General features: G+C 34.4%; 1 protein-coding gene across 1 annotated transcript in view; it reads right to left on the bottom strand.

Annotated features, from left to right (window-relative positions):
* Positions 1 to 27132, bottom strand: part of LOC144444273 (gamma-aminobutyric acid type B receptor subunit 1-like) — a 76506-nt gene that overhangs the window by 16097 nt on the left and 33277 nt on the right. The window contains exons 2-6 of the mRNA XM_078133686.1: positions 11147 to 11287; positions 6810 to 6980; positions 3274 to 3375; positions 3048 to 3162; positions 1362 to 1510 (exon numbers count right to left, since the gene is read on the bottom strand). Coding sequence (XP_077989812.1) covers positions 1362 to 1510; positions 3048 to 3162; positions 3274 to 3375; positions 6810 to 6980; positions 11147 to 11287 — 678 coding nt within the window. The remainder of the gene's footprint in view (positions 1 to 1361; positions 1511 to 3047; positions 3163 to 3273; positions 3376 to 6809; positions 6981 to 11146; positions 11288 to 27132) is intronic.

A 27132-nucleotide genomic window follows, 5' to 3' on the forward strand; every position in this document is an offset into this window, starting at 1 on the left:
TATTGGTATGGACGATTTACCAAGGTTTTAACGCACGAGCAGTTCGTAGTTTTTTAACATTGAGCTTTCGATCAGTCTTGGTCGACGATCTTCATCAGAATGACAAAGTTACAGCTGGAATTGTGATTCTGATGAAGATCGGCGACCAAGCTTGACAGATCGAAATCTCAGTTATAAAACAAACTTTGTGCGTTATAACCTGTGTAAATCATTTGATCAACCAAACTGATGAACATTTTGGGTTATTAGCATGGATGGTTAATAGTAAACTTGTCCTAGCATCATATAGGGTACATTATGTTGCTGTCCTCAAACTCTTTCCTATGATAGCTAAAAGGAACGAGCAACATTTACGACAATGGGATGGGGACATGAAAAGAAAATATTTTGTTCAAATTTATTTTCGTAGATACACCACCCATTCTCCCACTCCCAAACTTTTAATACTCTTCGTCCCCCTTTCAGACTACCAACATTTTCCGTAGTCCATTCCACTTTTGTTATAAATCCTGATCTCACTGACAAAACCAGTTAGAATGAACTTTGTATTGACATCGTGCTTTTTTTCTGTCCTTATAATATCCTGACAACTGAATATAGTACGAACGCAGATAATTGAATTGAACTTAACGACAAGATAATGACGTCATTAATGTCAGTTGGACACGACCGAGACTATGGATTTATCTGATCTCACTTGTACACCAATTCTTCATACATATGCAGAGATACTATCTGCTTTAATATCGTGTGTCACGTGAAAGAGAACATGCCCCCACGGCATGCAGTTTGTCTTGACGGTTATGACTTTCAAGAAGCACTGATTTGTGCTATATACGGTTTTAGTGTTATTCAGTGATGTCTGTCAGACGATAACGATCTCATTAAGTATAGAGATTGATAACTGCCATAATTTATATTATCTTATTTTATTATTGATCATCATTACAATTATCTTCTTATACAGTATGTTTCATGTCACTGTTCACTGGTTCTGTCTAATATATCCACGCTGAGACCAAAACGGAACTTTGTAACCTACATTTTAAGGCATCAAGATCACAATTTCGTGCAACATTTAGTCTCAATGAAATCAACCATTTAAATGTAGTACTGCAACTATTCACAGACGGTCTTGTACCAATGTTTGGATATCAGCATGGGGGTACATTAGTTCATTTTATTTAGACAAAATGTCGCAAAAATTGTATTTATTGAATTTTGTTATCTTAAAGTGTAGCATGTGCATGCGATTGCAGCTGCTTACACACATGTGTACTTGGTTGCATTACAGAGGGTCAGTAAACACTAATGTGAGACGGGCTGTTTGAAGTCTGACAACTTCAAAAGCAAAGACTTACCCTGTTGGACACTCCAGGATGTTGTGATAAACTTAGCGGCAAAGCATCGGTTGTAAAATATCCACTGACAGCTACTTCAAGTTGTTCTAAGGTACAATCATGGCTGCCATCTTGATCTTCCTCTCGCCACCATTCACTACTGTACCAACCTATTGTGTAAATGGCGCCAAAAGATGATTTGTAATATCTGATAATCTGATATCCATTCAAAGTCCACGGAAACATTCTTTAGGAGCTGTCAATACCAATGTTGTAGTTGTACTTGTTATCAAAGAAGGCGCATGCAGACATGTTTCGAATAAAAACCCAACTAAACTCACATTTTGAGTGACAAGGTAAACTTAAGCTTGATATTCTTAGTTGGCGATTTCAATATCTAACCTAAGTTTACTTAACTCACTTTGTTACTTGAAAATCCAAGTCACGCCACTCTATTTACTGATTATCAATATTTGATAATTGAAGAGCGTATTCATAAGACCATACTGCACTACGGCATTATGAGTTTATTGAAAGTTGTACACAAGCTACAAATGACAGAGGTGAATCTACGAAAAAGCTATGTCAGTTCATATTGCCTTTCTCATGTAGTAATTATCTGACTTACGTCGAGTCTAGTTCGGCATGAAATTAATGTGCCATGACATTTTCATCTTCAAATATATCTTCAAGTATGGAGATTACTACCTTTATATCGTGACCAAATATTTATCTTTGGTCGCGCTGCTGAAAATCAGTCTTGGATGAAATGTTGTTCTTGCAAGTAGACTGATTAAGAAAGAGCGTCTTACTAGATACAAGGTCAGTCAAAGGTAAACCGCAGAAAGAACGACACACACTTTAGTTTCTGTGCAAACCGTTTCCCACCAAAATATATGTGCACAAGTTTGAAATAGTATGTGAATATTATGCACAGCTCAACTTGATTTTTTTTAAGAGTGTGAGCAATACTGTTTAATTAATTTGTGTGAAATGTATGTTTTAAAGCAATCACATTCACGAGAAAATATGCGAGTATTAAAATTATAAAATTGTTGATGATGTTGAAGTGCACAGTGCAAGATCACATTACCGCCTGCTTTACTTTCCTAAAACAAACAACATCGTTCAGATATATTCTCAATATCTCTCTGTTAGTGACTTCAATCTTCTCATCATTTACTTCAATCATTATATGTTTAAGGAAATAAGACATGTCCAGCATTTTGAAGGTTATTGTTCACTGTTTGTTACAATCATATAGAAACCAATAAGAAACTGCACATTCTACACTTTAAAGTAGGAAGATCGCAATGTTTTGCTACATTTTAGACTGATATAAATCAATCTATTGAAACGTACTGCAACTAGATGTAGACACGTGGGCGCCATTGTTTTGATGTATGCATGGTGGCACGTTAATTAGTTCATTTCACTTATACAAAATATAGCAAGAAATTCAATCTTATTATCTTAAGGTGAAGAGTGGAGATTCTTATAGGCTTCAATTACTGGATCTCATGCACAGGAATTGTAGCAATGTTAGAAGATTCTGTTGAGCCAGACGATGAATATTGTTTTTATTTCCGCTAAACAGTTGTCTATTCTAACATTTACGAGAATTTTCATGGTTCACCCTGTGGAAAATAATTGTAAAATGTACACTTTAGGTGGAATCCTAAATTAGACGACTTATACGACTCTTACCTGTTATGATCCAAACATATTTGGCGCCATACATTCCTTCCTTGTATGCTTGACAGAAGACCTGTCTGGCTTTATTTTCATAAAAATTACCAATTATAATGCGGGCACCTTGTTTCTGTAAAAAAAAAATTTAAAAAACACCCGAAAACCAATCAATTGACTTTGATTTGCAACAGCTTTTTATATAAATGTCAAATTCGAAAATAGTGAAATAATTATAGCATACTTTTAAATTTGAGACTTGTACGGCAGGGTCGTTAGCAAAACTCTCTGAAGTTATAATATTTATACCGTTGTCCTCTGCATGGTCTAAGAAATCGGCCATTGCCTGTGAAAGAAAAATATATCATTCACGAAATTATAAGAATTTAAAAAAATCCTATGCACTGGGGAACTCTAAAAATTACTTTCGGAGTATTTTTTTTGTAAGTAATGAATGCCGAATATCCTAACGGTACTTGGTTTCAAAATCAAATAAGCATACGCTGTTACAACATTCAACCTTCCAAGGAAAATAAAGGCTTCTAGAGGTTTACATTGGAAGACATGTAGGAAGAAATGCTAAATGGTTGATGGTGTTAGCATTATATATATGGTCGATATCTATGCAACTGTCAATGACATTGGTTCTGATTTTGAACTCTGCCGTAAGACTCAAAAACATTATACAAGCTTATAGATCTGTATCTTCTGTGTACATTCCTTAAATGATACAGAAATTATCTGACAATTTCCTCTCTGTTTGGTTAGGAATTCTAGACATATGACGATTCTTTGTATTTTGAATTGTATTCATTTCATCGAATTTCATTGCACTGCACTGTATGGCGAATCGTGTCGTATCGTATCGTGTCGTGTTGAGTTGCTTTGCCTTGCTTTGCGTAGTGCTGTATATATATAATAAATAGAACAGTCAACCTAACCACCCCAGTCTGTCTGTCTGTCTGTCTGTCTGTCTGTCTGTCTGTCTGTCTCACTCACTCTTCTCTCTCTCTCTCTCTCTCTCTCTCTCTCTCTCTCTCTCTCTCTCTCTCTCTCTCTCTCTCTCTCTCTCTCTCTCTCTCTCTCTCTCTCTCTCTCTCTCTCTCACACATGGATAGTTAACCAATATTCAATTATCACCGAGTGGCCTGTCTCAAGCACTCACATATTTTTTGAAACTTTAATTTCTTGTTTGAAATGTTTATATTGATTTAGTTTGGCACATGGTACGAATTTGTCAAATATAAAATCCATTACGATTTATTAATAGACATACTTAACTTTAGGTTAAGTCTTAAATGTTACTATTGAATAGGTGGTATTTATTTAGGTTATGTAATAAAATCCAATCGTTAACGATAGAACATTAGTAAAAGATGTGAAAATTGAAAGCTAGAATAAAAATAAATTCCGAAGACATAGTATGTATGTATGAATGAATGTATGTATGTATGTATGTATGTATGTATGTATGTATGTATGTATGTATGTATGTGTGTATGTGTGTATGTGTGTATGTATGTATGTATGTATGTATGTATGTATGTATGTTTTGAAAGAGAAGTGTTCATCACAAACTCCGAATATTGAAATACAATTTCTTAAAAGAACACAAAATGTATGATCATCCAAACACACGCTAATTAGACAACCTGGTTCAAGTTACCGTCCACCGGCGCCTAGGCTCTGTTTAGTTAAACAACGCAGCAATTGCATATTCTACACTAAGATAGCAAGGTTGTAATTTCTTGTAACATTTTGTCTATTCTGAAACATCCAAATGAACTGCAACTAGACACCGTGAGCGCCAATACTTTGATGCCTGCATTTTATGTCTACATTTTGGTACTTCAATTCATTTCATTTAGACGAAATGTTGCAAGAAACTGTTTTCTGTCATTCCTGCTCTCCTAAAGTGTAGCATGTGTATTGGCGTATCGTTTACTTCGTGGTTGTATCAAATACAGCCGGCGAAAGGTAACTTGAAACTATGAATTTATTTTTTTTTATATGCCAATAAAATGGACGATTTAAAGATAACTCTAGATTAATATGATCTTAACATTTTGAAAATAAATTTTATAGAATAAGATTGATTACGCATGTGTATGATTTCTAACATATTAGTAGCTAGATGTGAGCAAAATGTCATACACTCGATGGATGTCGACAATCTGTATTATCTAATACAGCAGTCATGACAACTTGACTCAAAATGAAAAGAACGCAAAAGACACACCAAACGCAATACAAAAATTTAAGTTCGCATCCAAACTGAGAAGAAAAGTCATAAAATCTATTTTCCTGATTTCAAAGTTTAAGTCTCGAAAATGATTTCATTGGAATACAGAGAAGTGTGTTAATTTTGCAGTTGTGTATTGTTTAGTAGGGTTACACAGTGAAGTAGAAATGTTTTCAGACAATATAGACTACATTTCAAATGTCTTAAAACCTACGAGTGTAAATCGCACTTCTCAGGAAGGAATTAATCTACAACGGAACTTGGTGAATTAATCCTAACAGAGTGAGCAGTATTATCAAGCTTGAAGAGATACAAAATACAACCTCAAGGGTATCGTTTGGTAAACATGGGGATTACATAGGAAGTTTGGCAATCGACTTTCTAATCTTCTTATAGCAGATAGGTTTTATGTGTCAATAGACAACACTGTATGCCCTGTCCCCTTAGTACGCAAATACTAAAGGACTGATAAATTGATACCCCAGGATATCAACAACTATACAATTGACCAGAAAAAAAATTACAAATGTTACCTTATCGACGGTAAGCAGTTTTGGATTACGTATCTGTATTGTCATCAGGAATTATCAATGATGGAATTTAGACCTGCTATATCTTTACTCATCCGAGGATAAATCGTAAAACGAACAGCCAGCTTCTTATGCCATTTTAATATTTTCCTTCAGTATAATATTATATCATCGACACAGCCGTTGTCGTCGTCGTCGTCGTCGTCGTCGTCGTCATCATCATCATCATCATCATCATCATCATCATCATCATCATCATCATCATAATCACCACCACCATCATCATCCTCAACGATGTTGCTGGCGGAATCATAATCGGCATCATCATAGACGACATCGTGACCTCTATCATCATTGTAATCGCTTTCATTACCAATCTGGCTCATGAGAGAAATTCATTTCTCGAGATTCTAAATGGCATACATCTTAGTTGTCCATCTGCTAGTGGGGTTTACACATTTATTATTTATATATTAATCATTTTATTCATAGATTACGTATCAGGTTTATCATTGGGGAGATAACAACATTCATAAGTTCTAAATACCAGGACTCAATTGTATGTTTCGTGATACCAGACTGATGAATGTATCGCTGGTTTATAGAAACCGGTGAGCTCATGTATTCCGTATGGATTCATATATACAGTAGTAAGCTCAAATTCAAATAAATGAATCCTATGTAGATTTATAAAGAGGTTAATAAGCAATATTGGGAATGTGGATAGCGACAATAATTTTGAATGAAAAATACAGTATTTTATGTAAGAGCATTATCAAAGCTTAATAAGAAGACGGCTATACACACAGAGCATACAGGGATACACTGGTCAACGTTTTCCATAGGTATATTCATATTCTTGTAACATTGTTGTGGTCCCTGCCTTAGTATAATTTTATAGATTCCTAACGTTAACCCGTCGAACAACAAACCGCTGAAAGGTCATGACAGTTTCAGATACCTTTAGACCAGCTAATGACATGCATTGAAAATATAGATAAGACTTACCAAGGAAAACAAATCCACTGTTTGGTGAAGGGTACCAACATTAGTCCATCCAAAATATTTCAACATATCATACTTAACAACGTTAAGGACTTTCTCGGCGGGAAATACACGAAAAAACTTAGGAAAGAGACTTCGGTCTGATAACTTTGGAGATGCCGATGAGTAAGAAAGCTGTGAGAGAGGAAATAATGATTTTTTCTTAGTTATGTGTCAATACAAGAACAACAAAATAAATATATAGTGTTGAATTTAGAAGCTTTTTCTACTGGGGTAGTTTACAAAACATTCTTGTGTAAAACAGCTATTTAACTGATTTGCATAATATAAACGTCGGCATATTCATTCTACACTTCTTATTGTAATTTATTGTTAGCAAAAGTTGGTAACATAATAGCCATTTGTCCTTGAAAATATGATATAAGTATTCTAACTTATATAAATGTCCAACAATGTTCAGCATATTGGAAGGTCTAGATCATATGACTTACACAGGTTATAACGCACAAGCAGTTCACACTTATTTAGCCACCTAGTGGTCAGTTGTAAATATGGAATTGTTATTCTGATGAGGATCGCAGACCATGACATCTCGAAAGCTTAATCCTCAAAAAATCTTTGAACTACTTGTGTGTTATAACCTGTGTAAGTCACTAAATTATGCTATTGAATCATTCGTATGCACTGTCTCAATTCACCAGGTTAAGTTCTGTCATATGTAATAACAGCGATGGTAAGCTTGTTTCAGTAATACCTTTCAGTATCATGTTCTGTATAACCCCCCTCCCCCCCCCTAAAAAAAGAAGAATACCACCTCAGTTTATGCCTCTTTAGGTCTCATATTATGGTAATCATTCCCCTTTAACCGGTTAATTTCATTTGAATTTTATGAATATTAGTGCACGGTTCAGAAGTTTATTACCTCGATATTGATATGCTCTGCTGACTGGCTGAACACATTTTACCAAGTCTTATAATCATTCACATTATATGATTGTAGCATGTTGTCTTTTTTTAATAATGTTATTTTATATAAAATTCTTCTCTTTCTATCTAGGATTTAATTCGCTCTTGTGTATCTACTTTTTGACTGTTCGTGTAGTAAGCATAAATTGGCAGACTGAATTGGCTTCTTCTGGATATACAAATAAATTCAAAATAACCAATTCGTAAGTGAGAAAACGCATTTAACCACTTTTTCGTAAAGAGTTGGAACGATCATCCTATTCAATGAGCAAATGTATCATTTTTCTACATTCTGTAACCTATACCAGTACGTGGCAATGATGTATAGTTATGGTTCCTACTTGAGCGCTGTTTATGTCGTGAAAACACGGTCTACGTGTGAACTTGTCAGACTTGTAATTGAGTGCATGGTATGAGGTATCGAGACTTTACAAGTTATATCAGTACTTAACAAGAAACCCCTTCCACTCAGCATCACGGAATGTTTGATAAAAAAGACTCCAAAATCAACTGGAAATATTCATATCTTTACTGGTAAGTTTTCAGCTACACACACAGTTGTTGGAATAGTTCGGAGAAACTATTCCTATACCAAAGTCAACTATTTCACGACACAATACATTACCTAGAGCTCATAATTCGAAAAGATTGGTTTTGAAAAGTTGTATTACATCGGCAATTTCAATAACATATTGTAATGCTGTCACCAGAATATGGGTTACTATCTTGGACTGTCATAGTTAAAACATATGGTACTCTATAATTAACTTTGGATTGCTTGATTTAATGGTACACCAAGCTCTATGCATTAAAGTACATTAATGTTAACCTTTTGATCTATTCTAATAGCAAGAACCTATTGATATAAACGTAAGGGCTTCAAGTACCGGCTGTCAAGTATCGTGACAATCTGATGTAATTTTTATCTAAAAATAGAAGGAACTAGCCATGAATTTCCCTCATATTACTTTAATTTACATCCATCATGATCGTTTTAAAAGACATAAGTTGGTACTCAAGTTGTACAATTGGTGAATATGTGTAATTATCTGGCCAACCCTACCTCCTTGCACAAACGATCAAAATGAGATTGAAATGCTTTCTGCATCTATTCAGAGCATATACAGTTCGTTGCAGATTACTGTTCATTGGTTTTGTTTGGTATGATCACGCAGAAACGCATGCGAATCTGCACATGCTACACTTTAAGATAGCAAGATTGAATGAATACAGTGTCTCCCTACATGTCGTCTGAATGAAATAGAATAACGTACCGCTATGCAGACATCTAATATAGGCACCAAAACACTGGTTCTCGTGTGCCGGTGGAGTATATGTTTATTTCATTGAAATGTAGCAAGAAGTTACAATCTTGCTATCTTAAATTGTAGATGTGCAGTTTCTTATTGGTTTCAGCGTGGTTGTATCAGATTCAGTGAACGGTAGCCTGCAACGCGCATTAGACCTACTGCGACTTGACAATAATCATAGCCTGGTTTTGATGTAGAAGTACATAGCATTTACTTGTATTTCGACTTTTTCGCAATTTGAGAACTTCGGCATTTTATAGCTATTATAAGCGCGTAAAGGGAATATAGCAAGTTAATTTAGGGTCACTGTGAAATGAAGGAGTGAGATTCTGTGCGTCGATCTTTTACTTTTCAGCATGGACTCTACTTTTCAAAATCATTGTCTTTAAGTTGATAGCAGTAAAGACCAAATATAAAGGCAGAAGTATCAACACCTCACTAGCCGTTTTCCATGATGGTCCGAGCGAGACACTTATTTTCGCATATACATTACATTTAATTTACATATATTTTAAATATACATGGCATATATCAAATATTGCAGTGATGGTATATCAGTGCTAGGTTACCACTTTATTTTGTACTGTTGGATCACTAGATTAAAAAGAAATCTATTAATATTATATAAAGTAAATTTAAGGTGTATTTGTGACACCTATATTTCTTGCATCTTAGAAATATACTAGTCACCACTTGGCAGCATAAGTTTACAGGGAACGTTTGCCCTTTTATATATTATAGAGAAGACAAAACCTGTATTCACTTATCTCTGGAAATCATATAGGAAATGATAGACAACACAATTAGGTTTTCTAGCTGCCTGTCAGTGGCTCTGTAGATCATAGCAATGGTAATGCCTTAAATGTCTAATTATAGATCAATCAACAATGTCTTCTATTATCTTAATTTTTAATCCATCTAAGAAGGATATAATGAAGTTCACGTAAATTGGACGGTAAGACTTGGAAGTGTATTATTACATTTAAGTTTTAATTGCTAGTTGAAGATCGATGATTTGGGGTAAAATGATGGCAAATCAGGTTGAAGGTTCTTGATTGACAAAATCACGTCGCTTAATAAGACATTAGTCGATACGTATGCAGTGACGGCAGGGGGCTAATGATCTAATTAAAAAAGACGTCCTTTGAAATGAACTCGAGACATTTATCGTTACGTTCATCCATCCGTCTACAAATCATCAAAACTGTCTGGTTTTCTTCCAAGCTCCTACCCAGCGATTCCCGTATGTATCATTGTTAGAGAGTATTACAAACAAAAGAGATTGTACGACTCTCCAGCTTATAATTCTTATAAGCTAGGAAGTAAACACGATGTTTGAAAGTTTTAGAAACTTAATGGTATCAATGTAACTTTTGACATGTTGTTGTTAACCCTTTGTACTTGTACATAGGATTATGTTGACAATAACAAACATAAAAACCCGTATCGATGTGAGAAACGTTATGACCGTGAGCTACTTTCTTTTGAAATGTATTTTGTGACTGTGCTAGTCAACTTCCAATGAGCTTTGGAATATATTTTGCAATAGCCATAGAATATACTTGCTCTGAAGTAAATTCAATGACATCTACACCAAGCTAGTACATAACAAGCATATCACTTCAGTATGTGCCAAACAACCTCCTTTCCTGTGGTATGACTTAAAGGACTAACATTGTATTTCATAATATCAAATAAATGACTAACAAAAATTCGACAAAAACGTGTTAAGATTAATATGTTTTAGTTCCAACAAAGTTACAAAATAACTGACATTTCGGGCGTAACCTTTAGAAAGAGCTGAAGCTTCACACTACTGAAAATGTAGGGAAATGTACAATTATAGTTAATATATAGTTGTTCGACTTTATACAGAAATACCATTTTTATAATTTTACACTTAACTAACTTATTTTAATTTGTTTAATATGGAATCCATAGTCTTACTATACTACAAATCAAATATGGCAATTGCTGATTGCATGCACTGTTAAACAAAGAGATACAATGGCGCCGCGGTCGATTTCTTTAATGGGAACGCTGCATAGGATCGTGATTTCATACCTGCAATAAGTTCCAATGGTGGGATGCTTGAGCGGTGGGTTGTGTTACAATAGAGCAGCCTGCACCAAGAACCATTATTTTGGTGGTTGATATATCATAGAGTTCCTTGTACATGACGTCAGTTCCTCTGCCACCATTGCACTGAGAGACATAAGCAAACATTATGGTAAGAGAAATAATAACTACAGTGTACATTACAAAATTGATATGTTAAGGTCATTCGCTGTTTGTACATTTGTTTATATATGATGTCGACGTCTTAGTTTCATTTCTCCGTATGGCCGATTGAAAAGAAAATAACACCAGTTTATCTTTCAAAGACTTAGAAGACGTTATTGTTAATAACTACATTATTTAGCAATGCAGGTAAAATAGTTCTATACAGATATTTATACATCGGTTTTTCATCCCCAACATGAAATGATTGAGTTTGATATAGGGATTGGACTATAGTAACTGTTACTTTGAACACATAAAATCTCTAGCCTGAAGAAACACATCTTGATGTTGACATGCAGACATCCTAACCCAGCAAACAAAACAGCTAACTTACAACCCAAAATGTTACTACAGTGCGTAGTAGATTACTGTTCACCATATCTGTTCGATAAAATCACGCATTAACCAACATAAGAAACTGCACATTTAGTCTACATAAAATCAACCAGTTATGGTGGCATGATTGTTCATTTCACTCAGACAAAATATAGCAAGAAACTGTAGTAATTCAATTTTGCTCTCTTAAAGTGTAGCGCATTTGTGGCTTCTGTGTTGTTGCATCAGAAACAGTGAACAGTAACCGGCAACATGCTGTATATAGTTTGCTGATTGTTTGCGCAAAATGTATGTCCGATTTATACCTTGGTCTTATCCTTCCAGTAATCCTTCACGTGACCACTGTCTGAGATTATTTGATTTCAAAACACAACATAATCTCACTTTTGACGAGTAAGGTAGGTTATCATTTTTATAAGCGATGGATATCTTTACTTAATCGCATTTATACCATGCACGAGCAAAATTGTCAAAATAGGAATATATAATCTGCTCGTTCTACGTCACGACAATACGTGTCTATGTCACGAAAACGCATGTCTACGTCACTGGTTCTGCTGTGTTCGAATTATGAGACAAAACGTTCGAAAGTATTACTTTTCCCCGATTGTTCCTTGATATTACTCGTGCTGGTATAATTGTTCTTTGATTTACTTGTGCTGGTATAATTCTGTTATTCTCCAATATTTTATTTCATTAATCCAGCTGAAAAATACTCGTGACTTAAGGGTTGTCACTACTCGTCTAGCCACTCGTTGTGACAAAGCCCCTTTAGGTCACTCGTATTTTCCTTGGCTGAACGAAAAGAAATATTGGTGTTAATATCTAATGATTACTCTATACATATTTGTGCGCTGTTTGAATATTTTGCACACGTAACACACATACTATTGTTCAGACGTGGTAATTGGCGATACCCTATATAAGCGACTTCAATTTGTACACCAGATCATGCAAGTGAGCGCGAATTGTTGAACCTTATATGTACCAAGTTTATATCTATGATACAGCTCAGACGGAAGAAATATTTCACTTTGACATGAAAAACCTTTTACTGCAGCTGGTGATATCGGGTGTCATTAAATGGTTTGCATCCGCTACTCTTAAGCACATTATAAGCACACTCCTTCCTGCAATTGTTCAATTTATACACGTACAAATGCACTATTCTACTAATATATAGTCATGTCTCCTAATTTTCACTCAGAATTTGCAAAAATAATTGAAAGTGTGGCTATTGTAGATCACTTTCACTTTCAATTGTTTACGATTGATGATAGAAGCCATATATATCATGAGTAGAATATCACACTGGAAAGAATGGATTATTTGGTGTGACATGAACTCATAAAATTGATTGTAAAGTTAGTCGCTTTTTTCTACTTGTCAGAAATCATTGGAAGTTGTTATACTTACAAATTGACAGGTTCTGAAAAAACCCTAGAGAATTACAGGAAGTGCAGATGGAAGGTTAAAAGTGATGTATGTATGTATGTATGTATGTATGTATGTATGTATGTATGTATGTATGTATGTATGTATGTACGTGTGTGCGTGCGTGCGTGCGTGAGTGCGTGCGTACGTGCATTCATGCATGCATGCATGCATGTATGTATGTATGTATGTATGTATGTATGTATGTATGTGTGTATGTATGTATGTATGTATGTATGTATGTATGTATGTATGTATGTATGTATGTATGTACGAACATACATATGCATGCATGGAGTTATTTATATAAAATGTTTTTGTTAATTTCTGTCAGATTGAATTAAGTACAAAACTAAGCACTGCCACACAACAAATAATTATTATATTTATGCATACATGTTTCATGTCTGTAATATAATATTGAGTAATAAACATTGTCACTATAATGTGAGTACGTCACATACATTTGCAATTGTGTTGCTTGGTTGATCAGTTTTCCAAAGGAAGATGTTGAAGGACGGTTAATATATATATATATATATATATATATATATATATATATATATATATATATATATATATATATATATATATATATATATATATATATATATATATCTTTCCTCGCTATGAATTCTAAGTGTTCTCAGCCACTTTTGCCAAGAGCACAGCCTATACACAAGAGACTAATATCTAACTTTCTTTTTCCCCATTGTTATTGTTCGTTCGATGTATCTAATAACTACTGTACTCAACCATGTGATCTTGCAAGTAATTGTATAATTTATACGTTATTAAATATGGATGTCAAATGATGTGTTGTATACTTCGCCAATTTTAAATTTCCTAGGTCTTTGGTTAATAGCGTTTGAGTTATATATATTCATTTACCTTTACTTTGCAAAGGTCATGAAAGAACACCCTTGGGATTGTAAATAACTGTTGACACCTGCGGCTTACTTATGGCAGCAGACAAAATGAACACATGGAAGTAATAGCTTTATTAATTACAGGAAAAGTCTAGCAAACGATGTTTTGCATGTACAAAGGAAAGGTTGATACACTGAGGTGTTGATTATTAACAACCTTTCTGAAGCAAAGCAATGGGCAAATTATACGCATTGGTAATCTCTTGTGTGACAGGTATGAAGAAATTTTAGATCCACTTGTATTACTAAACCAAGGTTACTGTGATATTTGATTGCGAGTGTGTCATCGAGGCCATCGTTGCTATCTCATATTCGCCCTGTCATCTTTCTGTGCAGCGGCCGAAGCCGAAATTCGTCTCTTACATCGTATTAAAACTCTTCATGCAATTCAACCCGACCGGATATGAGTCCTTCGTCTAAATCCATAGGGTTTCTTGTTGATATCCAATTTCTTGTCATCTTATCTTTTGATGAACCTTCACATATATTCAATGAATTGGATAGAGTTATCACAAGACAGGGTTACTTTGCAAGAGTACAATCTAAGAGGCTACAATTATGAACACAATCCTGCACTCACGACCTATCGGATGTATTTTTGATTATCAGTGAATGTTACTCTGTTAACACCACCGGCGATTGTCCTCGACAATTTTGATTGCGCTTCAGGAGGTTGTAATCACATCTCCGGATTCGAAAGAAAACATAAGAATTGCCAAATTTGCAATAACATTTGAAGGAAGATACACACTGGTATTCATGTAAATTGATCTACGTTTCATCATGTGCTCTTAATTATAAATTCAGTAAAGCTGCCACGTTAAATACATCAGAAAATCTAATAAACAGGAGCATATAGGCCTTTCTGTGTTGTGTTTGACATTATCATCCACGACTAGGGTATCAAAAAACTAAAAAATCACTATTTTCTCTCTTTTTTTAAAAAGGAAAGGAAAAAAGGAACACGTCTCACAGTTGCAATACAAAAATTTCCCTGATTTTGAAATTCTCATCAAACAGTCACGGCAATGCCGGCTATATTTACTCTTTATATATAATAACCTATGAGAGAGAAGCTATCCATTGTATTCAAGTGCATTGTCGTGAAATGTCAATGTTTAATTCGCACAAGCTTGCGGAAACTAGAGTGAAGCTTGGTTTGCAAAACATTAATGTGCAGGAAACATTTTACTTACGTACATTTTTTTTATAAAGTGGAGATTATGAAATCGGGTTTCTTGATAGTAAACAAAGTCGACTTTCATTACAGTGTGTGGTATAAAGTTTGAACGTATTCCCGTAACAAGTCAGGCTATTTGAGTATACAAACAATTCAATGCATCATAGCACACGCCAATACAATAGAAGAATTACTACAGACGTGAGATATACTTATTTTAGAATGTCAATATACCAGCACGGTATTTTTAAATTTCTCACGATGATTTTTATGATGGCTAACATATAAACAAGATATAGACGCAAATAGCAGGCAAATATGCAACATAATATTATTCATATCTTACTGCGAAGAAAAATATCACTTCTGATACAAAAATGAATCAAAGATACCACTGCTTGTTGATGTAAAGATCTGACACTGTAGACAACTATTAGTATTTTGCCTTCCTCCTTATTTAATATTCACTCGCTGACTCCTCGTTGTTTGAGACTCATGGCAATGTACACCAGGAACTAAATAATGAAGCTTGTGGCCAGTGTGTAAAATACTTGAGGCAAATTTCTCACAAATCTGTAGACGTCTTGCTTCAAGAATGTCGGCTTTTCGGAGACTAAAGGCTCAACAAAAAACTTTTCTAACGTAATGCATTCCATCGGCTTGCCCGACAAACATTTCTGTTGGTAAGAGTTTTGCTGAGCATGACAAAAAATAACGACATAGTATAGATTTGAACTTTTGTTTCAAACACATAAATTTTCATTTGAAGTTAAAATGACGACGGTTTGTCTCAGTTTCGTGCTTTTACTTTAAAGTTAAAACCTCGGAAATAATGTATAGGTTATGATATTGACAACAGATGTTAATAAAGTATAGTTTCGTACAAAGCAGCAGATCAATTTTGGCTGCAACAGAAAAGCATATCGATCATTCGTATGTAGTGTAAATTCAACAGAAGTACTTTCTGTTACGTCGTTAGAAAAACGGTATGGAGAAGAAGTCTTGCATCAGCCAATACGTGTATATGCACACGGTGTGGATATTTAAAGAAAGATGGATGGGTGGGGTGGGAAACGTTCACTTTTCTTATTGATCCTAGTACCGTGCTCTTATCTCAGACAGAACCAAGCAGCGCGTCTATAGCACTACAATGTTATAACCCCAATTACTACCGATTGAGACATCAAACGTAGTTTGATGCCATGGTTTAGAATTCCAAATTAAAGTTTAATATTTGCTATTTATGCCCAAGACACTGGGTATTCACATCACATAATTTGAATAATGGGGTATATTCTTCTGATAACCAACAGGAGCCTCTTATTAACCCGTAAATAATAATCTCAGCTAGTTTAAGTACAAATAACAATATATACATGTCTTGTCTGTCTGTTCTTGCCTTCGTTGGCGGTTTTCATATTTACAGAATCACTTCTAACCATAGGTTCTTTAGAAACCGTCAACTTTTCGACGGAGGTTTAGTATAATCCGTCGATGCCATCTGAATAACGTTACACCGAATCATTGTATGAAATTGTTGAATTTAGTTAAGCCTGTCATAAGGGCAAGGTATAATATCAAATTAGTGTCTATGGAGTGAATGACCGTTATCTGAAGATTTGTGGACAGATGTTATTTATCAAGCAATATTAGACTACAATCGTGAACACCTACAATAGCTATATAAAGAAAATTGAAAATGTCATGGAAATATTTATATATGTCATGCCTTTTTCAAAACCTACTTTACCTTTATACATAAATCACCCTCACTCTTGCCACACACCCTCATTTATGGCAAAATTTGTATATGATTACTGAGAATTTATATTTAAGACGTAACATCATTATGTTTCATACTTTATTGATTTACTTGGTCATTCCGTTGGCATATTCTTTCTCTTATTCAACTATATATCATCTTGTCAGGTTGCGAATAATACACACACACACACACAGACACACACACAGTGAAAACACCCCATAAGTCTCATTTTAAATATATGTTTCTGTGTATTTAAGTACTTGTGGCACACTATGATAAATCAGTTTTATCTTCAAATACTTTTTAGTGCGTGCCATCGCTCTTGCGTATTTGTACATTTAGTTCTGGTTTGTTAATTGGCTTTCATTGAGGCTCACAAATCCACAATTGATTACAGATTGCGCCAATATAAGCTGAAAATGAACATTTTCAGTTAACGAAGAAAGTCATATTTTTAGGAGAAAAATAAAGCACATAAGCATCATCCAAAATTCGCATTTCACATGGTATATCCACATAGAGAAGACATTCATTTGCCGGAGAAAATACAACAAACAGACACGTACTGCATTGAAGTTGCACCTGACTCGGATTAGCACGGATTTTATTACTTTTTCCTTAATACAATATTGAATAGAAACTGATTAAGGCTTATAGGTAGCCTGCAGTATCAGTGGATATCTTGATACCACTGTTTGACAGCTAAAATACACGTCGTTAGTTCAGCTTTCTCTTCATTATAGCTTGCGTCGTTAAATATTCACACCTCGGTGCATTCTATGAGTAAATTCCCACTAGGGGCGTAGCTTGAATTGCATGTGCACACCGAACAGAATGAAAAGTAATTTGGAAAGATGGCAAAATGAAGTATAATCCTCGATGTCCATATAGTGAAGTAAACCGATTAAATGAAACGTTGGAAAAGTAGTGTTTGGTAATCTAGGCATTGATCATATAGCTAACATGCATCATGTGATGTCGCGACATTCACAAATTGTTTACGCCTACAACGATAACCACATCGCTCGTTTGCCATGCAAAGCATGTGTCCATATTGTTCCTTTAGATTTAATAAAACATGCGCTATTACATTTATATTAAACGTTGATATAAAATTTAATAATTTAATAGTATGCACTGGTAATTCTAATGATAAAAGAAATTCTGATGATAAAATTGGCATTGTCCTGTCCAGATGGGATACAATGTGTACTTAAGATTGAGATTTTGAAAAACAGAATTGTGTTACTGAATCACAGATTACAAATATGTAATATGCTGAAATGACACCCATTTACCCAACCTAGTTAGTATGTATGTAGAGCAAAGAAAACACATACATACATACATACATACATACATACATACATACATGCATACATACATACATACATACATACACACACACACACACACACATACATACATACATACATACATACATACATACATACATACATACATACATACATACATACATACATACATACAACAATATCTGCTCTCGATTCATAACTTGCATGAAAACTAATGGAAAAGTTCAGATTCGACAGGTGAAGATAAGTACAGAGTTGAAAATGTCACACGTTTTACATCTATCGATTAGATTTGCCCTACATCATTGAATTGTATGACATATACAAGCTGTTGTTGGTGATTTAGAGACGTTATAAGATTTAATGATAGCTTCTGACATTTTTTTCATATTGCTGTAGTGAAATTACGTCTTAATTCATGACATGCCTAGCAATGATTGATTTAGTGAATTCATATGTTCGTAATTGCTTTTACAAGGACCACAGACACCTACATTCTTTTGAGATTGTTGTAACTCTTAGAGTGTCTTTAAAAGTAAGGCATGAAAGACATTATTTTACAAACGAAAGACACATTAAACACCTGGGAGGTACTTGAGTTAGTTTATAGTGTTTGATTTGTTATTGACAGAATCAATTACAAATTGTCCAGTAGCGTGTATACGTGCACAGAATACGAATTCATCAATAGACTTCATTAAAAACCAGGCATTATCCTTGATGTTCGTACTTCATAGTAATGACAATCATTTTGCCAGACATAATACAAAATTGCCGAGCTTATTGAGAAGCGCTTCTTATTTTGGCAAAAGTAAAATAGCAGAGATTTTTATTGCATATAATTAAATATACCACAACTAAAGCGTTCATCAAACCCTCTGGGGCAGTTTACAGCTGAAATAGGGAGTGTTCACCAGAAGACTGCACATAGCATATCATTTAAGATCGATGCTGATTGTTTGGTAAGTTGAGATTGTTGCTTTACTTGCTAGATAAGAGCACTTATATTGTTGAACACAGCAGGGTTGTGATTGAAGAGAGAGATTTGTTTATAAACGTTCATTTGGCCCTTGAAATTTCCCTCGATAACAATCATGCTCCATTGAGCAGTAAAACTTTTGTTATCTATCAAGTAACGCAGCAACCTAAATTTTCCAAATGACCAACTTTGATCGTAAATTTGTATGTCACATATAGTTTTCTGTGACCACTGCTTGTTTAGCTGTATCATTCTTAGTTATAGTATACTATGGCCTAGGCACAATGTTAACACGCAATGTTTGTCTGTGCGTGTTTCTTAATGTGTTAACAATATATGTGACCTAACCTATCCTAAAATGAAAATCTAAAATAAACTATTACCACCATGGAGTCTATAATGTCAATGATTATTATGATATTATATTTTCCAACATTGCCACGTGTTTCAAAGTAAGCCACGAAACCATTAATATAAATCACGGGACTAAACTGTTTCGTGATATTTATTTGGTTGTAAGTCAAATCTGACCAACGCCTTGTCAGAAACTACGAGGCGATAACTCTGCACTGGATGAAGCCACACACAATCAAACTGTCAATTTAATCCTCATAGCCCTTTGCGGGTTAGTGTTCATTGGCTCTCTCTCATAAAAAATATAGAACCGAATAAGAAACTGTACATGTTACAATTCACGATAGTAAGATTGAATGAATTCAATTTCTTGCTAATATTTGTTCTGAATGAATTGAGCTAACTGTAACCACATAGAGATCAAATGCAAACATCAAAACATTTTTGCATCTTGTTGCAATGTTTAATGGTTTCTTTCATTTATACTAAATGTAGCAAGAAATTACGATCCTGCTATCTTAAAGTGTGGAATATACAGTTTGTTATTGATTTCTTCATACAGATCCAGTGAACACTGACTTACAATGAGCTGTACATATCGACAAGAATCGTCAGTCTGTCAGTATTTCTTTATTACTGTGTGACTAACTTCATTGCTTCAAACGTCACTTGTGTGACTAACTTCATTGCTTCAAACGTCACTTGCTTATCATGGATGCCATTTTTTTCTCAGAAAGCTGTCATAAACCGAATGTACAGGGAAAGGGCAACTACATGAACTAGTACATCTTCTTTAAGGATCAATTTGATATCTTTGAGCCCCAATCACATCACATATTGCCCTGTGTTGAGAGCAACGTTTAATGAGATCGGGAAAAACAGCTATACTGAATATATGCTAGGAAGAGCAACACCTTTTACCGCCATTCTTTATTATTTCAATCTTATAAATATTGAAATGCTTAAGGGAATTGGTCATAAACATCATAAACGTGTGAGTGTAAAACAGATCGTGTGGTGATTTCCAATGTTATATACAATACGATCAAAGCAGTATGTGCAAAATATACAATGGAATTATGCTATAATTGGTTGTTTGACTTTTATTGAGATAGTGTTAGAATAGACTAATCGTGCACAATCGATCACTCTATTGGCGTAAATCCAAAGGCGTGTAGAATGTTTTTTACACTGGGCACTGACATAGTACTATAGGTTGAGGTAGTCACAATAAAGAGTTTTTGAAACATCACTGGCAGTGCCGATACCAATCACTAGTTATCAGTACGGTTAGAATCGATAAGGGATCATTACGAATATACAGTATTTTGACAGGCATAAGATTAATATTGTAAAGTTTTCAACAGCTGTAGTATTCTTTGAAAAAATGGAAAGTTACCTCAATGTATATATCAGGACATTCGTCGCCGTGTGTTATATCAGGAGATCGAACATTTGTCTTCACAATACTGTTTGTAAAATTCACATGTTGATTAGAAGATAATCAGTGGAAGATATAACACATTAGGTATTCATTTCAAACAATTAGCATTATTAAATTTATATTTTGACAAATTATTGTCCATCCTATAGATTTGAGATTGACTTACTTATCAATCGTTTTGTAGTTTTCAAGCAAGTTAAGAATTTATAGATTCAAATTTTCATTTTGTACTTTAGACTAGGTACCAAGTGAAATATTGCAGCTAAGTAAATTGGATTAATCACAACACGTGCATGGTAAGTTTCCTCCTCCCTTTGGTAAAGAGTTTGTCGCTCAAGATATACGATCTACAATTAGTTTTGTATTTTGTGGTTAGAGGGTTTAAATGTGTTGGGTTATAAATTGCAAGTTGGACGTTATCTAGGTTAAATCTTGTGTTAACACAATGAATGTCACAGTTAATGTAGACAGCAATACTTCTCATACTGTTGAGTCCACATTCTCTGCAATCATATATTTACCTTTGGTTTCCAAAGCATCAGCCTGTCTCATTAACACACGGCACATTACACAATATGCATCTCCATTCATGACAAATGATTTCGAGTGACAGGCCTGACGAGTGACTAAATACCATGTGTGCCTGTCTGTCTGTGTTAGTGCAACAATTCAATCAACATATCTACCCTAGCTTGTAAATATGAAATAGGGTTAATGGTCCCAAAGCCGTAAAGCCACAGGAATTAATGAAGTTATCTTAATCAAGATGTAATTGCATCGCTCTAATGCCAATGACATGGAGTTTAGAGCAATTACATGGGGATAACTGTATAAACCTACAAAAAGTTAGTATGTCTAAATGTCCTCGTCTCCTTGTTAAGAACTCAGGTCATTCCTCAATTCGTATAAATGCTGGCAACGTTTTGTCATATTTTATATGCAGGGAATCAATCATGGGCAGTGAGTTAGAATTGTACAGGGTTCGCTCATTGTTATGAAATCAATTCTATGTTTTTGAAAAACTCCAACCAATCATACTTTAGACATTTCTAAAAAGTTTTGATATGTTGTTTATTTTGCGTTCTTTCTACATTTCCAGATTGTTCGGTCCACCTTTGTTACACTTACTGTAAATTTCGTTAAATACATATCAATTTTGAATAAACTTCGGACAGTTTACTGATTGTTTTCTTTGTTCCAAGTCTGTACTGTCTAGCTTTGTTACACTTGACAGAAACCTGAAAACTCAAACATGTTATCTTGTAGTGGACATGCAATATTTATGCTTAACTCACACGTCGTATGTACAGCAAAGTTGTACTTCTAATCCCATTTCTACTTTTACAGTATATCTCATCAAAGTCTATCCAGCATCTGGACGAGGGTGCTGCCGACAAGATACACCAATAATACATCTACATTCAACAATCTACATTTGTAATAGTAAGATTCAAACAAGATATTTTGTTTCCATGGCATCTTGAATTTGCGTAATTTTGGAACTTCTTTTATATGAAATCGGGTAGTTTACCCCAGCCCTCTTGGGAAAAAAGTGAATCATTGCTTGTACCTAGTCTTGTTTAACGTGTGGTCAGTATTCAAAGTCCCTACGTAGTTGCTTGATAGTCATAATTACATTATCTCCAGAGCAGACAAGGAGGATAATTCAGAAATTACACTATGCTTCTTTTTTCTTTTAAAAAAAAAAGACATTTAACTAATAGTTAATTGTACTAACAAATTTAATAATAGTAAATTTATTTTTTTAACCAAATAGAAATCATTATAAACCATGTTTAAACAAAGGAAATTGTAACAAAAAAATTAGATACAGAAGGGTAAATTGGAAGTCAAGAAATAGCTTGCAAATAATCAAGCCTGACCCTCGACATGGAACGTTGTGAATGATAACAATAAGTATTCACCAAATGGAATGTAATACACAACTGAACAAATGTACACACAGATGTCTATTTAGTACGTGGAAGGTCTCTGCTATATATTGTTCCAAAGATTTCCTTTAAAAAAATTATATAACAATACATGTGTAAAGGGAATATGACTCCTCAATATTAAACAGAAGAGAAAGTCAATACTGAACTTACAGATTTCCACACTTTGGCTAATAGTGTGGTTAATGTGGTGTGGTTAATAGCAAGAATCCACGTATGCGTAAATACTTAATGTCTATGTTTTGCTTGTCTCCTGTCAAAAGTGTGCTGCGCTTCGCACGCAAAGGTTACAATCTATAACTTATGTTTGAATCGGTACGTTCACCTTCCGATAATACTATAGTTCACGACGCTACTTAACAGATTAATGTACGCATATATTATTAAATTATCGTATCAATAGTAAGAGCAATGTTAACACCACATGATAGATTTTAACTTTTCCCCTATTAAACCGTTTCAGTATACATGTACTACCGCTATAGTACTATCCATTGTATCCACCGTTTCAGCGTTTAGAGAATGGCACACAAGAATTTATTACACTTACATCTATAATAGTACCGCTACCTGTACGGATATCAATAATTTTACAACTGGTTTGCCGTTTTATTTTTATACCATTTACACCCTAATTGGCATTGCCATTATCGTGTTCATACTGTGTTGGACAATTTCAAATGCTTTTTAGTAAATTATAGTGACAATGTCATTATCGACATAAAATCTAATTACACGATTGATCAATAAAGCTACTTATTGTGTCCATTACGTGCTTACGTGGTTAAACCGGGTCTTAAGGGATCAGTTTGTCATTGCCATCATGGGATTTCCAACACTTTTGATAAACAAAATACGCTTGATTCCAGTTCTCATTATGAAGATGGCTAGAGTTGTGTCTATATGAATTTATTTTACTGACATTGTAATCACTACTCAATTTGATAAAAGTTTTGGTTGAAATTTAAAAACGTGCATATGAAAGTCGCGTACTTACAAAGATATTTGGGCTTTAGAACATAGATGTAAGCATTAGTTGTTGTGGTTGTTATCCTAACAATTGCATTTAAAACATCAACCAAAACACTAGAATATATTAAAACTAGTATTCATATCTACTATTTCACCAACTCTTGTTATAAAATGAATTGTAGATGCCATATGTTATAAACCAGTTTTTAAAACCATTCATACCATTTCTAGTCTGCCTAATTTCGGATAATCATATCACTCATTTTATAAAATGTCATCATTTGATAAATACGTCTTCCCGACCACAGGGCTACCCGCACGACTCATGAGAATTTTGAAATAAATTGCTAATGGGTAACAAATTCTTGATCGAGATAAAGAGATCAATATTGGTTTAGACCTCTCGCAAGAAAAAATAATTTCATCCAAGAATATGACAAGATTACTACCATTGTAAGGCTTATCTCGTATTTGCGTTTATCTTGCCAACCGATGGCAGGCTTTTGTATGTTCCTTTGGTGTACCGAAACAATAGTATATATACAGATGTAATTAGTACCGTAACACATTAGGCTTATCACACTCGGTGGCCGTGGGTAGAGATACACTCGGAACGAAACATCTACAAATCCGATAAGAGATATCAATGATACAGCTCATCCACTGACATAATGCGCGACAAAAAACTTTACATGTCCGTAAAATAGATTAAACCGATAACACTGTTTATAATAAAAGACGCGAACAGATCAACTTTGTAATGATTAGTCGTGAATCGATAACATTGTCATCTTGGGTTCATAGCGAATATTGACATTGCAACATGTAGTCGCCAAAGATGAATCTAGTCTTATGCTTTTGATCTCGGAGATAACCGTCGGAGCCATAATCAGTATCTCAATACAATCCTAATATTCTACAGTCGGTTAGTCTATTATGTGCATATCATTCATTCATTCATTCATTCATTCATTCATTAAAAATGTTATCAATATATATGAGTGTAAGAGTGTATAGATATAAAAATATAGACCTTGGCAAACTGACTTAGTCGTCTGAAGATCACGAAAGCATGACCATGATGTATGTATGTATGTATGTATGTATGTATGTATGTATGTGTGTATGTGTGTATGTATGTATGTATGTACGTACGTATTTATGTATGTATGTATGTATGCATGCATACACACGTACGTACACACACACACACACACACACACACACACACACACACTATGTTCGGGGACTTTTGCTTCTCATCAGATGAAATTGCTGTGCAATATTACAATATAATGAGTGCGTACATGTACTACCCAACGGACAAACTAGAACTATTAAGCATTGCTCATCATTGATCGTTATCAAGAATCCTGACAATAATCTAATGAACTGAAAACTGTTATTATTGATTTACAAGGTTTTAATCTATTTCTTTCCATATCTAGAGAAATTTAGTATCAAATATTAATCATCCCCTGTCAATTATATTTTTGTTCGTTTGTACCTAGACAGTGGAGCGGAACTGTCTATGGTTTGAATCGTGTTTTTCCCACAAACGGTCCGTTATCATCTCTGTAAGCTGTCTCTACGTATACAGTCCACAAAGCACCTGAATGGAACAATAAGTGATCTGTACACTTATCTAGAATTTGAAGGACATTGGCAGAGATGAACAAAGATCCTCAATAAGAAGACTTAATTAGAAACATGATTGACATCCTGTTAAACAATACGTAAGCTTGGTTATCAACATAGCCATTTGTGAGTGTAGACAGTTCTTACAATTTAGGCTAAATGGGCAATCAGCAACAGTCCCTAGAATACAGGGTTGGTTAATTTTATTTCCAATTTAATCAAGATGATTAGTATGTAGTCTTGTAAAGATAGTACTCTTGAGATACTTCATGAATGCCTAGGAACTTTCATTCATTTTTTATCGAACAATCACACAAGTACTAATAGGACATCATATTAACATGCATCATTTATGTACAAGAGATGCTTATTGTACTAATGTAAGACCATTGTTTTAATTATTTATGTCACTAGTATTTAAGGCAGTATCGCCAATCATAACCATCGCTATATCAACGCCGACCATCACTACAACAAAGAAATCACCCCTACCATCGCTAATATTTTAGTCCTAACACTATAGACACAACAATATAATTTCCTACCATAAACCCTACAGGAAAATCGGAGAGGCTTTACTTTAAACAACCCTCACACATAATTATTAAAACACAACAAATAAACCTCATTCGCAACAAGTCTCCGACCCCTTTTACTCTATCAAAACTCCAGTTACAGTATTATGTTTTTATCAGTTAATTCACTAGACTCAAGCTTTTAGGAATATCTGGACAACATATAGTGAGATATGTGCTGTACAACATTGAAGAGTTATTGAAAAAGTTGTGTCGTTTTGTTTCATGCTAGCATGTTATACATTCACCTCTCTAAGTAAACCTAACCAAGGCCATCTGTTATGATCTAGAATTATAATGTAGAGAGTGTAAATATGAAATGTATAAGTTTTAGCACGTTTAAGTTAACCAAAGGAAAACCAGGGAGATGTTGATTCTAACTTAGCTACAGTTCCGTATGCTTATATTAGGTAAGCCTGCAAAGTAATGTTCTCAATTCTGCATCGCTCGATCTCTCTGAAATAGATTTATGGCAAATCTGACATCAAATGAGGTGAGATATTTTGGGAAATAAACTATAATCGTGGCTTCTCATTGTTGTCATCACAGCTGACCATGACGTTGTGTGGGTATTGTATTAAAATATATGAAGTCCGTAACTATTAACTTTTACTACATGTTCATGTTCAATCACAACATTTTCAAATCTGTCCGATAACTATTATGTGCTATAACTCACGAATCTTGGCGCTTGCTCTTATCGTTTATAGTATATTACATATTTCTCTCTTCATACAGAAATACATTACAACATTTAAAGACCCTTATTTCACCAATTATAGCTTTTACAGTTCGATTTGCATATAATTGATCGAGTAACCTAGTTATCTTGTGAACTCAAGAATGCTAAACTTGCCGACGCTACATGAACCTTTCACCCGTTTTTAGTAATT

This window comes from Glandiceps talaboti, chromosome 13, assembly GCF_964340395.1.
Source record: "Glandiceps talaboti chromosome 13, keGlaTala1.1, whole genome shotgun sequence".
Classification (NCBI taxonomy): Eukaryota; Metazoa; Hemichordata; class Enteropneusta; family Spengelidae; genus Glandiceps; species Glandiceps talaboti.